General features: G+C 39.7%; 2 protein-coding genes across 3 annotated transcripts in view; one reads left to right on the forward strand and one right to left on the reverse strand.

Annotated features, from left to right (window-relative positions):
* Positions 1-14,799, reverse strand: part of LOC119552034 (exostosin-1) — a 76,449-nt gene that overhangs the window by 5,858 nt on the left and 55,792 nt on the right. The window lies entirely within an intron of this gene.
* Positions 6,992-12,384, forward strand: LOC119552035 (lamin-C). Of its 2 annotated transcripts, none has more exons than XM_037861775.1 (4): positions 6,992-7,572; positions 10,058-10,652; positions 10,999-11,804; positions 11,867-12,384. In XM_037861775.1, exons 1-4 carry the CDS (start codon positions 7,181-7,183, stop codon positions 11,985-11,987), a joined length of 1,914 nt encoding a protein of 637 aa, XP_037717703.1. In that variant the 5' UTR covers positions 6,992-7,180; the 3' UTR covers positions 11,988-12,384. The 2 variants fall into 2 exon arrangements, with proteins under 2 accessions (XP_037717703.1, XP_037717704.1); XM_037861776.1 differs by having other exon boundaries at positions 7,007-7,572; positions 10,999-11,721.

The following is a 14,799-nucleotide window of genomic DNA, read 5'->3' on the forward strand; positions in this document are numbered from 1 at the left end:
CACCCATTACCCCCAAACCACCACCCACTAGACCACCATTTACCACCCCCTCCAGTTCATTCGTGTTATTTCTGTCTGGCACGCTCCGCTTTTGTGCGTGTGGTTAGTGAAATTTGAATGCTGGGACGATCATCTCCCGGCGGATTCGCACTACTATTCAGTCCAAAAGACATAATGAGACGTTTGGGGAGTGGTACCTACAATTAGACGCAATTACGCTTGATAGATCGACAGCTGCTAATCCTTTGAGTGCCAAGTGCCTACCCTAGATCTTCAAAAGCCACACGAAGTCATTTTGAAAGCACATGGTTTAGTTTTAATGCAAAGAGCTCTTATAAAATTTGAATTGTGAACTTAGTTTTAGATTTTTGAATGGTACAAATAATTCTTTATTTAATAAAGATACATCTATTATAGAAATTTCAAGAAATGCTACTATCCACAAGGGTTAGTAACTTAGATTTATTGGTGTTTTAAAAATAAACAACTTAACGACTTTACAGAAAACCCTTTTTTATGAACATTGCATCTTGAAAGGTTAAAGGATATATATGGGAGTTTCTCAAAATCTAAAAAATGTCTTATGCTTTCATCTCTAACCTAATTTAATTAGAAATATCGAACCAAAAATGACAAGAGGAAAATGTTGACTTTTAAAAGTGCTATGCCAGAAAATGTGTCAGGAGCAACATTTAAGGCTATAAACTCCCTAAGCTTTTGCCGCTTCTCACTGCCGCTTCTGAAACTATCAATATTCATAAGCTTAATCTAAAGCCAGGGCATCCTAACTTCGTTGGGGGCTTTAAGTTTTATATGTTTTTTGTTGCCATCTTTTTGTTTACATCCATCATGGTCCTTAGCCCCGCTCGTTAGGCGCCAACCAAAGCAACCGGCAGGTGCAGGTGCAGATGCAGGTGCAGGAGCAAACTAACCCAACTAGGATTTTGCTGCAGACTGCAGGTCCTGTCGATCCTTGGCTCCTTGTCTGGCTGGCAACGTGTCTCAAGTGCCTGCTTTATATTTTGTAATTATAATTCCTTCTTCGGGGCATCTCCCCATTTTTGCATAATCAACGCTCAGCGCGAAAAGCGTGTTTGTTCAACTCCTTTCCTTTCCTTTCCTTTCATTTCCCTCCTCGCGCTGTGTGCGTGAGTATCTATGTGTGTTGTCCTGCGACATAATTAAGTCAATCTCATGCTGTTGACGCTGCCAGCATAATTGAGAGCGAGAGGCGGCTAACAGGGGCCAACAGGCAGACGGAGATGGCCTATGCCTGCGATTCAATTATGCACATTGCACACTGCAAACTGCAAACTACACACTGCATATATGTATGTTTAGGCCTGCCCCAAACGGACGGCCCTGCTCAGCAGACCCTCTTTGCCCACATTTTAATTGGCCAACAAAGTGCATTTAATTGGCTTAGATCCATGTTGCACAGCCAGAATTTTTAAGTTGCTCGCAGCAGCATAAAGTTCCACTTGGCTATCGGTTATTTTCTGTGATTCAAAATGATTTTAAAAATAAATTCCAACAGCAAGTATAATATTTATGTCAAGCTAGTTTGAATAAGATATTGTAACATTTTCAATCACAATTTAAATTCTTTTAAACTAAAAATTGAAGCCATAATTATATAATCATCAATCAATAGTAATGTTGTATTCAGAGTATCTAAAAGTTAGACAAATTTGAATAAGGAATTTTAGAATTTCAAAAATATAAATAAATAAATTCTATTAACCAACATATTAAAAATCTGTTAGGTTTCGAAAAAAAAATTATTTTATAATAATTTCATATTTGTGAGTCAAGAAGGTCCACTGTAGTTGTATTTGCTTGGCTACACATGTCAGGAGCTCTCCTATTCAGCTGCCGGGCTTTCTTTTCTATCATTCGTTGCTGGCAGGCTCTGTTTGGATGTCAGCCAGGAGACTTATCGCAGCAGAAGGACCAAGAGCAGCGGCCACAATCGCTGCTGGCACTACTTAAGGAGCATAAGTGCGGCGGTCGGAAAAGGAAGGCAACCAGAACTTCATTTCCGTTTCGCATCAGCATCGAGTTTATAGATGTGTGCATTTGCGATGATTAAGTTGCCGGTTGAGGTAACTGCAGACGGCTGGAGGCCCCGGACCCAATAGAGTGGATAATGCAGGCAAATAAAACAGGTGGATATACTGTATACATATTCTCCAAACATTTGGCTTAAAGACGGAATTTAAAGTGTTTACAAGCCACCGCAACCCCAAATCGTTTTCTCTTGGCTTGGCTGGAATTGCGTTTTCAGTTGGCCCAAAAGCAGTTTTCGGTATACATATCTGCCGAAATTTGCTTAAATTAATTGCCAGAATTTCCTTTGGCCTATGCAAGTCAAAATTACTTTTTTCCCGCTCGAGATGTGTATTTTGTTGATCAGCTTTCTTTTTGTGTAAGTTTGCTTTTGAGGAGATTTTAATTGAAGCTTTTGGCAAAGGGGTTACTAAAGCAGTTTGTGGGAAAAGACGATTACAGATTAAGAAGAAAAAAGAAACATTTTGCTTCACTCACGTATTTCGTTAACTCAGTTTTATTACGAGGCTTTTGTTCCTAAGATGTGTGTTGCAAAAAATGGGATTAAAGCTTGAAAATATTCAAACATATGGCTACGTTTAAAAATATAACATTTCATTTTTGATATTTACAACTTATATATTTATATTTCAGCTACTCTACTAATCAGCTTAAGGAGACACACTTCTGCAGCTTACATAAAAAGCATATATGCTTACAAATTGAATTCTGTTGGGTGAGGCCATTGCGAAAGTTTTCGTTTCCTGTTCCTCAGCGAAATGAGAAAATGTCGGTTTCTTTTTCTGCATGCTATTTTTCTTAGCATACTTCTTGGGGGCCAGCAGCTTCCTGCAGCTGTGTGTGTGTTTGTGTGTGGGCGAGGTGGAAAGTGGGCGTGGCAAGCGGGCTAAAAGTTCCAAGCTGTGCAAAGGCAGCTGCATACATAAAATGTACTCCGCTAGTTGGCCAGGCCAAAAGTTGCACTCAGTGACACCCAAAACACTCAACATCAAAATAAAATGAGAAAAAGGCAAACTCCTACCAAGACAAATACTAAATTAACTTATGCAAGTAGCCAAAAGAGACGTGAACATATAGATAGAAATGGAGAGGAAGCACAAAATTGTATGTAAATGCTAGCTGGTAACTTCTTATAACTTTCTTTGCTTAAAAATTAACAAGCGTCAAAGATGCAAAAGAAAGCAGAGCATCAAAAATTAGCTACGCCCAACATGGCGTATGCGTAACAAGTTGACTTCGTTTTTAATTTCCATAAATAACTACAAATCTCTACTCAATTATAAAGCAGACTAAAAAAAAACCGTATACATATGAATATCGCAGAATATTAAAATAGTCCCCCCAACAAAGGTAAAAATATTTAAAAATTGAAACACGTACGCCAAAAAGCAAACAATTTTACCCGTTGCGGTTTTTGGCTTATGACAATTAAACAAAAACAGCAACAAATCGCTAAACCAATTTCAAACTGAATTCGTTTTATATTACTTTTTCATTTCGGTTTTAGCCATATTTTATATGCGCCATTCGGACGTGTTTTTGCACAAAAATTTATCGATCTAAACTTGTTGACCAATGTTAATTAAGTGCCGCGTCTCCATGGGCGGAGGGGGTTTGTCGTTTCAGGGGGTTATTCGATGATGTGTAAATGCGGTGCCGGGTGTACAATTCTTTGGCTTTGTTTTTGGATTAGCGAAAATACAGTTTCAATGATTTTATGGTGAGATTGAAAGCTGAAACTGTTTAAAATGCAGTGTAACTGATAAAATATTTACTGATTTGAACAGCAACTTTTTCTAATTGAAAAATAATAGCATTGTGAACTTTTTCGAAGCTTTTTAAAATTTGTTTAATTATTTAGTTCTTCCATTTCACTATTAATTTAATTGTTTTCATCCAATCAAAAGTCAAAGCCGCTAAAGGGTGTTTTTTAACTTTTTAAGCTCCTCAAATTACGCTTAAATTTTCCATGATTTTTTCAGCACCTCTTCAGCTTAATCGCCTGTATTTTGACTCTTGGCGTTCATTCATCTTATAACGTCATTTGCCATGACTTCAAACTTTAAGCCGACGATGATGTCATTATTGTTGGCAAACTTCGGAGCTGTCGCTACAACGCAAATAATCAACAACAACAGCTGAAGTTATGAAGCTGCTTTGACAAATTCGAAAAACAAGCAAAACGCAAAAGCCAAAAAAATCCAGCAAAGACAAACAAGTTTTGACGTCGCCCAAAAAGAGAAGCTAACTTAAATTTTGTTTGATTTCAGTTTATTCAGTATCTGAATGCCATGTGAATTCAACGATAGGCGCAGCGGGCCAGTATAGACAGCCAAATGTAACAAAAAGCAAATAAATACCAAATAAATATTTATTCACAAAAGTTTGCTCAAATTAAAAGCCCTGCGGGGTGCTTTTTGTTTGTTTTTTTGTCATGCTTTATTTTGGGTTAATCGATACTTGTTGGGTTCGATGGGTGAAACGGAATATTTCTTGCCCAGTTGATATGATAAAAAAATAGCAGATGCTCTTGGCAAAACGTTTTGAAAATTGATAAGAATTCTAAATAATCAAAGATAGCTTTTATTGGCCAATTTTCAACAGAGTCTATTAAGGGAATGAATTTTTCTTATTTGTAATAATAAATAGTTATCTTTAATAGGACACTACTTTTCTCTATTACAAATATTGTATAAAAATAGCCTTAAAATATCTTACTTCATTTGATTTTTATTTAATGCATGCTATCATGTTCCATAAGCAACGAATTTTCCAAAGGCCACTGGAATAATTCTTATCAATTTGTAATCTTAATCCCGGGCAATTCATCATGCGACAAATAGGCGTAATCTAAAAAAACTCTGCCAGAATACTTCCGAAAACAAAAAAACAAAAAACAGAATAAGCAGAATAAACAGTGAAACCAAACAAATTCCAAGTAAGGGAAATAACAACATCATTTAACATCTGGTTAGGCTTTAACGCTCGTTTTCGTCTACACAATTGGGCACATTAATTAATTTTAATTAGCTAACGCTCAAAGCTTACGAATGGATTATAAGTATAATTATAATTTCGAAAGAGGGAAGCGGCGGTGAGTTGGGCAAAGAAAATAATTTAAATGCTCGCTCATGATTAAAATTAATTCGGTGACGTCACAGAGAAGCGGCTACGTTTTGGAGGTCAGTGCTACATATACGTATACTGGTTTACTCGATTTTTTCTCCGTCTTTATTTTGTTACTCAGTTCTCGCTTCGCTGACACTCGGGTGATGACGTCACGGGCTTCGTTAACATTGCATGACAAGTTCACATATTTTCTCGCAGCGTGTGAGCACACTAGCGTATTCAAAGTTCTCCAGTTCTCTCAGTTCTCAGGGGCAAAATAAAAAATTGTTTGCCGGCTATTTGCATTTTGGTAAATAAAAGCTGATACAAAAAAATAGAAACGCTCTGCCATTCTCCCTTCTTTTAACGGGTCATTTATTATTATGACTGTGGGTGCTCCAAAAGAGCCCCATAGAAGTCAATGTCAATAAATATTTCACTTATGACAAGTTGCCATTGCGCCAAGCCATTTTCCAACAAACAGACCAAACCCACCCTCAACCTCCACCTATTCTATCCCCAGCCGTATTTCATAATTTTGGACAAGCCGCTGGGTCATAATTGACCCGCTGCTGATCGATAAACTCGAGTGACACATTGTGCATACGCTCTGTGGGCCAAATGGAACGGAATTGATGATGTGGGCGTCCATTGCGGTCGATTTTCATGTGTCGCAATCACTATTAAGGGCCATTAATTTATGCGGCCAGCCAAAGTCTAACAAATCATAATGAATATGTGTGGCCAACAGGCGGAAAAGCGGAATTTTGATAGCAGAAAAATTGTCCAGTACTAGAAGGTTTTGCTGTAGACAACTAATATAAATGTAATACTACAGCTGATTTAAATTTTCACACTTTTTTTAAAGAATAATACTTTCCTTTGATAACCACAATAAGATGGTTGTCTTAAGATCAAAAAAATATCTATCTGACACTTAAATTTTACCTAATACATTGTTATTTTCCAAGTGTTTTATTGCAGTTTTTATTAACGTAGAAATATCATTTCCTTAAAGCTTTCACGCATTCCTCACTTCATGTGTAAGTTTGTTCAATGGTACTCCATTTCCTTTTGTAGTACCATCTCTAATTTTATAGCACTTGCCGTTCATTAACCTTGGACAACTCAAAGAAGATCTCATTAAAGATTAGGAATGCATCGCTGGGATTCCACATAAACCTACAGTAGAGCTTTCCTGACTATAGCCACCAAAATATGCTTTGTATGTTGAGGTAAAGTTTAGTTTTTGAGAAACGAATTGTAATTTTTAATTTTTTTAACGGAAAGCATTAATTAATAATAACTTGTAAATATTCCATATGCCATTTTTTTATATAACCGATAATATATACTTCTTTTGAAAACATTCTTATAATAAGTTGTGCCTTGAAATTACTGTCAGTAAAGGAAAGAATCTTTTAAGTCTTAATAATAGTTTGACATATAACAAGTCATTCCTTTGGATTGGTAAAGATATACTAGTTTAAAAATCAAGAAAATAGGTCGGTTTCAAACCATTTTAACGAAGTTGTGCTGTAAAAAGAGTTTTCGGGACTGGCGAACGGTGTTAGTTGGGTGCGTTCGGGGCGATTTCTATTTAGAGCTCCAGAAGCACAAACAGCTGTACATAGGAAAGCCCAACAGCGATTACGAATGCGAATGGTAAAACGAATGTGGTGGAAGGCGAGACAACAATAATAATAAAGCCAAAAGGTGAGAGCGGAAAAAATAGAGAGAGCAGTGCCCCATTCGTGTTGTATTTTTTTTTTATGACCGCCGCCGCTGCCGCCGACGACGACTAATTTTGTCGATGATAGCCGTTCGGTTCGAGGCAAAGTTTCAGTCAATTTTGAGCAGGCAAGCCAAGCGGACGTATAAGTAGAAAAACTAGCTCCAAGCGTCTGGAAAATTATAAATTGAGCAAGAGTCTTGAGAGGATTACGTACTTAAAGAAGTAGCACTCGCACCTCGCAACAAACAACAACAGAACCACAACAAAATGTCAGCACGCCGCGTCACATTGAACACACGCGTTTCGCGCGCCTCCACCTCCACGCCGGTGGGTGGGGCCTCGACCTCCTCCAGGCTGGGCGCCACCTCGCCCACCCGCACCACTCGCATCCAGGAGAAGGAGGAACTGCAGCACCTGAACGATCGCCTGGCCTGCTACATCGATCGCATGCGCCACCTGGAGAACGAGAACAGCCGACTCACCCAGGAACTGAGTCTCGCCCAGGACACCGTCAACCGGGAGACCTCCAACCTGAAGGCCGTCTATGAGAAGGAACTGGCCGCCGCCCGCAAGCTGCTCGATGAGACGGCCAAGGAGAAGGCCAAGCTGGAGATCGATATCAAGCGGCTGTGGGAGGAGAACGACGACCTGAAGCCGAGGTAAAGCTCTAAGACGGGGGTTTCGAATTGGTAACAGCGTATAATCAGACAGTGATGTCATATACACAGGCCCGCGAAAAGCACGGGGAGAAAAAGCGAATACTTTGAGAGACTTCTCAAGAAAGTACAGTCAAACGTGCTTAGATAGTTCCGAGCAGGGTTATTTTTAATTGTATACCTTGAACTAAAGTATAGTCAAACTATTTCTACCCTCATTCATTTTCTAAACATTTTTTGTTTGTTTTTAAGAATCCTAAGATTTTATCAAAAAAGGTTTTATACGTTGCAACTAACATTTTTGTTTACTTTAGTTACGGTTTAGCCTTAAAATCTTTAAGTAAAACTTTGGTTTTGTGATATATTTTGTTAATATTCAGAAATGTTTTGATAATATTTTACCCTCTTTCTATACCTATGTTTATATTCGTAATTTTCTTTATATGTAGGGCCTGATAGAGAGAGATAGCGAATGGGAGAGACTGCGAGCGAGCGAGCGAGGCCGATGATGTCATGCCAAAAGCACATTTCGAAAGCCACGCACATGGGAACTCGCTCTCCCCGTCTCTATCGCTCTTGTTTATTTTTTTCATTTACACATCCAGAATTCTCTAGGCATTTTTATGCAAATGTTGGGTTCTCAGCTAATGAGTAGCCAAAAAAACATCAAACCATAACAGAAATAGCGCCTCAAATCTGAATGAAGGTTACAAGACTATGATGTCATGACACGCAGTTACAGATCCATACGTAATACCAGTTTTTGTGTGATGTCAACAAATGTTGGCTGCTTAGTTTTTCCATTTTCGAGATTTCCGTTTCGCGTCGTTTACGTTATCAGGCAATATTTATTTTTGGGTATTTATTGCGCGATGAGGCCCAAAGCTTTTTTATTCACAACAGGCATGGATTTTTGTTTGTGTTTTTTCGGGGAAACGTGTTAATGAAGTTAAAAAGACATGGCTAGAAGACACGGGCTTAAATGTTGGGTAAACTTGAATTTTCAGCGCTTTCAGGTGTGTCTGACGAGCAGAGGATAGGAATGCTTTCACAAAGAGAAACTTTTTTTGATTAGATACGATAAGATTATAGCAAAATAATGGAATTTGTGGTTATAAAAGATAACAGATTTATATTAAATTTTTTTTTTTTGAATTTCATGCATTCTTGTCTGTTTATTAGCCATATTTTAATAAAACGGTTATTAAACAGTCACAATTTAAATACGATGAGTATGTTTTAATATTTAAGTTTTATCAAACATTCCGAAAAAAGTTTTTTAGTTCCTATATGTTGACAAAACCATATAATCAAATAAATTAGGTCAACTGAAGGAATTGGGGGAAAAGAAATGGAGCTTCAACACGCACACACAAAAACCGAAACGCAGAAAAAATCGAAAAAAAAGAAAAAACTAGAACACAAACAAAACAACCTTGAATCTATTTTATTTTCCGTTTTTACTCCCCCATTTTTACACAACTTTTCTTGATTAGCTACGAAAATTGTTTATATTTACTTGTTGCAACAGAAAAAGCGGAAAGAAAACCGCTAAAACAGAATGTGAGGTCCAGACTCTATAGAAATAAGCTTTCAAATAAGGTAAAAACATTCTCCTCAAAAGGTGGGAAACAATCTCCATAATTTAAATCGAATTTTTTTGTAATTTAATTTTTAATTTAATTCAAGGCATGCATAGTCAATTATGCCATAGTTGAAATCATGGCTTTTGTTGTTACTCAATATAGAAAATTACTTAAAACGTGCCCACCACGCGAGGCGCCGATTGACAACCGAAATTATTTTCAGAAAATATTTACGGATTATTTGTGGAATTTTCATTGCTATTTTTTATAACGTGTTTGTTCTTGGCTAAATAGAATTTTAAATAGAAAAAGCTTTGAACTGGTAGGTGGTCATAAATCACAAGGGGCCGGGGGAAGGTGGTCAGAAATAGCCGGGCTACTTTATGCTAATGGCATGTGACGACTTCTCTCAAGGCAAACAAAAACCTCGAAACGTTTAAATATTGATTCTCCTATGGAGGATCGTTGAACGAGTTTCCGAGCGTCGATATAATTTAAATAAATAAAATGAATAATACATTTGCGAGATAAAGAGAGCGGCAAGTTGGCTATTTGAAAATAAATGTGATACGAAATGTGACTCAGTTCAAATGCTGTAGATAAGTGACGTCATTCAATGAGCACATGTAGATAAAAGGCGAAAAATAACTTCTAATATGAATCGTCTATATGGAATTATTTAGATATTCTAGTTGCCTTCCACCCATTTTTTTTGTGCATTTAAGGGATACTTCAAATAGGTAGCAAATAAATAGAAATATAGTTTCACAGATGGAAGTCTATTATTAAAGAATGGCTCTTGTAATTTCAAATTTGTTATTAAATCATTTTTCAAAGGCTTAACATTATACATTTATAATGACACAATATTAATTTTCAAATATTTCCATTCCCAATTTCAGGCTCGAAAAGAAGACAAAGGAGGCCACAGTGGCCGAGAACAATGCCCGTCTGTATGAGAATCGGTACAATGAGGTCAATAGCAAGTACAGCCAGGCTCTGGCCGATCGCAAGAAGTTCGAGGATCAGTCCAAGGAACTCGCCTTGGAGAACGAGCGTCTGCGTCGCCAACTGGATGATCTTCGCAAGCAGCTGGAGGCTGAGACCCTGGCCCGCGTGGACCTAGAGAACCAGAACCAGAGCCTGCGCGAGGAGCTGGCCTTCAAGGATCAGGTGCACACCCAGGAGCTCACGGAGACTCGCTCTCGTCGCCAGATCGAGATCAGCGAGATCGATGGCCGCCTGTCGCGCCAGTACGAGGCCAAGTTGCAACAGTCACTCCAGGAACTCCGCGATCAGTACGAGGGCCAAATGCGCGCCAATCGCGAAGAGATCGAGCTGCTGTACGACAACGAGATCCAAAACCTCAAGGCCGCCGCCAACAGGGCCGCCCAGGGATCCGCTCATGCCACCGAGGAAGTGCGTCTAATGCGCGTCAAGATCGATGGCCTCAATGCCAAGCTGCAGGATCTGGAGAACACCAATGCTGGTCTGAATGTGAGTATTGAAAGGTTACAATTCTGAAAATTGGAAACGATGTTTGAGAAATGGTCTTCTCACTTATTTGAGAAGAAACGTTCTTGAAATCAAGACGAAAGTGTTCTCGAGATTGTTTTTCTAAAAATATCGTATTTTGTATTGAAAAGCTAAGCCAGAAACATGGAGAAAGAAATTCCTTCTCACTTATTCAAGAAGAAAAGTTCTTAATATCAAGAAGATCAAAACATCTTAAATATTTGAAATCGATTAAGATAGAGAATGGGCTTTTCTAAGTATGCATATGTGTATAAGGGAAATATTTTTCCCCTTTCTAATATTTCTTTTCCCCTTTTTCTTTGGATAGGCTCGTATTCGGGAGCTGGAGAACCTTTTGGACACGGAGCGCCAGCGCCACAACCAGTACATCGCCTCCCTGGAGGCCGAGCTGCAGCGCATGCGCGACGAGATGGCCCACCAGCTGCAGGAGTACCAGGATCTGATGGACATCAAGGTGTCGCTGGACCTCGAGATCGCTGCCTACGACAAGTTGCTGTGCGGTGAGGAACGTCGCCTGAACATCGAATCGCCCGGACGTCCAAATGCTGATTCTGGAATCTCCAGCAATGGCACCCACTTGTCCGCCAGTGCTAGCTCTCGTTCCGGAAGGGTGACGCCCAGTGGTCGTCGCTCGGCCACTCCCGGAATCTCGGGATCCAGTGCCGTCAAGAGACGCCGCACGGTGATCGATGAGAGCGAGGATCGTACTCTTTCCGAATATTCCGTGAATGCCGCTGCCAAGGGCGATCTGGAGATTATTGAGGCCGATGTGGAGGGACGCTTCATCAAGCTGCACAACAAGGGCACCGAGGAGATCAATCTAACCGGCTGGCAGCTGACCCGCATTGCCGGCGATGAGGAGCTGGCCTTCAAGTTCTCTCGCGGATCGAAGGTTCTGGGCGGTGCTAGTGTCACCATTTGGTCCGTGGATGCCGGATCCCCACACGATCCACCAAACAACCTGGTGATGAAGAAGAAGTGGCCGGTGGCCAACTCGATGCGATCGGTGCTGGCCAATGCCGACAAAGAGGTGAGAGTCTTGTCCATATACAACACGTGCGGCACTTGCGACATCTGCCGCCACTGCAGACACCTCGAGTTTGTGCTGGACCAGTACGATATGCTATATAAATGACAATTATAGGATTATAATTTACATATGTATTCTGTTTCAGGATGTTGCCAGCTACGACCGTGTCCGTGCTAACGTTTCCAGCCACACCTCGCGGCATCGCAGCAGCGGCACGCCCAGCACGGGCTTTACCCTCGGTTCCGGAGCTGGATCCACTGGAGTGAGGAGTCTCTTCTCCCTGCTCTTCTAGGAGGCCCACTGAATTCGAATCGGATTGGTTTGGTTGAGAGACAACTCTTCCAGACACCCCACCCCCTTAACTCACCGCAGAGACTCACAGACTCGGAGCTGCACATTCACACAACACGTAGATCGTTATAATATATGTTATATGGATCCTTATCACATATCAAGCAACATGTGAATTATGTACAACCAACAAAACTTCGTTCAACTCTTAATGTTAAATGTTTAAGTGCCCTTAGTTCATGTCTTTGACTCTATGCGTCTCCTATGTATGCTTAAGTAAGATTTTTTCACTCCACACTCTCTGTGTAATTTATGATGAGAACATGCATTTTGGTAAAATAAAAAAAATATATATATGTTGAAAGAGAAAAACAAGAAAATCAATTAATAAGCAAGTTTTTGCAACTCCGTTGGGTTGCTCATTTTGCGTGGAAGCCAAAACAGCTTAGGATTTGCGCGTGGAAAACTTCTTGAGGTGCTGTCGCGGCATTTTCCACTATCTCAGGTCCAAGGCCTGGCCATAATGGACAGGTAAGTGGAGGAAATTAACTACAACAAGTCGGGGGACAGGTGCAGCTGGGAGCAAAACTATGGGCTAGGACCGAATGAGGTCAACGAAAAAGTTTCGCAACTTTACAACTTGAAAATAAATTAGGTTGGATCACTGGGTGAGGTCGAACAAACTGGAGCTCAAGTTTTTAATGGAGCAAATATACAGCTGCGGGCAGTGGCGGAGATATTATTAAACAATTCGGGAGAGGCCTTTTAAACTAATAAATGAATCGAAAATTTTAACAGTAGGCTTAACGGATTTTTTGTATAAAACTGTAAGTACGAAAATTATATTTATTGAGAGAATGATTAAAAAATTGACTTAAGATTCTTTAAGACTTCAACTTAAAGTTTTGGAGGCTACTAGAAATATACTAAATATATATTTATGACCTGAGAGATATCTGTAAGTTTCCTTGAAATGCTTTATGATTTCATTAAGTAAAATATTTAAAGTTTTAGAATCTGGGAATATCTAACTATATATTATTCCCCTTGCAATCCTTATGCATTCCACTGTTCCAACTGCATTTTGAGACCTGCTCCACAGGAATTAACATCACCAGGAAGAGGATCCTTTCGCTTGGCGACGCCAGAGCCAAATAGGGTTATCTATTGCTCAGCCATTTCTCGCAGTGCATGAGCAGCCACTAAGGCAACTTAGTGGCGCTTGAGTGACTGCACGATTCAATGGAATGAACGCGGGAGAAAGGTGGCGGAGAAAGGAGAAAGCGGCTGAGGAGCAGAGGGCTGAACAGCGTAGGCGGGGCAGTAGTAGACAGTTGACTTCAAAGTAGTTTTCCTTGGTAAAGTTTTTTCCTCCTTGGCGCACGTTTGCATGCGCATAATAGGATTAGTCAAAGTAATAAGTTGTTTTCCTTCTCTACTTTTAGCTGCTGATGCTACCTAGATTCCTGCTGCTCACAGGAGCAGGATTGTAGCTGTTTTTTTTTTCTTCTGGCCAGGTGAGTGGGCGTGGCCGGTGCTTTGAAATGCAAATCTCGACGAGACAAAGAAGAGACAGCCAGGTGAAAAGAAAGTTTTTCGACAGCTGCCTGCGAGTATGCAACATATTTTGTTGCATAGAAACTAAAGCCGCAAAACCCCAAAAAATAAATTAAATACCACAAACAAAATGCGTTGTCTAAACAGGGAACATGTGGGATTAAAAAAGGGGATTATTAACTAAATTATCTGAAGTTTTCCATTAAAAATAGGGATTTAACATACTTAATATTAAGAAAAACTGATTGTTTCTGATCGACTTGCTTTGCCAATTAACCCACAGTTGAACTTTCGTAATCCAAACTTTCCTAACTCAAATTCTTCATAAGTCAAACTAGTTCTATTGACAATATAGAAAACAGTATAATATATAAAATGGTGGTTTAATTTATGATTTCTTTTGTAAAGAATTATTCTTCGTTTGCTTTTCTTCAGTGCACACCCATATGCAGAACACTTCAAGCCCAACCCAAGTTTTTGGCTTATTGTGGTTTATTTTGTTGTTCTGTGAATTTTTGCGACCATTTTCGAACTTTTGCCAGCTTCCGCTTTCTGCCTCCCCGTGCAACTTAAGTGCATGGAACACGCTTATCGGTCACATCCATTCGCCCCAAATCACACACACTCGAGCACACAACACACAGAGACATAGAAAGACTTTTGGGGCTTAGGCCAAGATTTTGGGCCAACTGTGGGCCGACAGTAAGTTCGGTAAGTGGACTTTGAGTGACCTTTTTGTGGGGATCCTGTGGCCATTCGGTTCCTGGCCGGGCCAACACACAGATTGGGCTGCTGGCTGTTGGCTGCCTGGATGGTTGGTTAGTCGAAAGTTCAACACACAATAAAATTATGCAAATCTTGGGATCAGCCGCTTACAATTTCCGCTCATCCATATATACACACACACACGCATATTCTTCGGCCTACGCACTTCGATTCCTTTTCGAAGGATGTGGCAAAAGTTTGGTTGCGGTCTTACTTGGGGTTCTATTTTTGATTTATTAATTGAAATAATTGGTCAAGTTGGCCAAAGCCTGGCGATAAAGTGCCAAATTGCCGAACGAATTGATTTGTGCTCAGAAAGGGAAAAGTCTTGGTGTAAAATTCCATGATTCGTGGTCGGAGATTTTGAGATTCCATTTGAAACCTTGGGATTGGCAAAGGTTTAAGGCTCAAAAAATATGTCAGCCTTTTATTGACGGCTTAAATGTAATCAAATGATTTAAAATT

Source organism: Drosophila subpulchrella, chromosome 2R (genome assembly GCF_014743375.2).
Source record: "Drosophila subpulchrella strain 33 F10 #4 breed RU33 chromosome 2R, RU_Dsub_v1.1 Primary Assembly, whole genome shotgun sequence".
In the NCBI taxonomy this organism is placed as follows: domain Eukaryota; kingdom Metazoa; phylum Arthropoda; class Insecta; order Diptera; family Drosophilidae; genus Drosophila; species Drosophila subpulchrella.

Bases quoted from the DNA above. Each gene is read 5' to 3' on its own strand.
- LOC119552035 (XM_037861775.1), top strand. From the start codon at position 7,181: ATGTCAGCACGCCGCGTCACATTGAACACACGCGTTTCGCGCGCCTCC. The intron at 7,573-10,057 runs GTAAAGCTCTAA...TCCCAATTTCAG, and splicing joins AACGACGACCTGAAGCCGAG to GCTCGAAAAGAAGACAAAGG. The intron at 11,805-11,866 runs GTACGATATGCT...ATTCTGTTTCAG, and splicing joins CTCGAGTTTGTGCTGGACCA to GATGTTGCCAGCTACGACCG.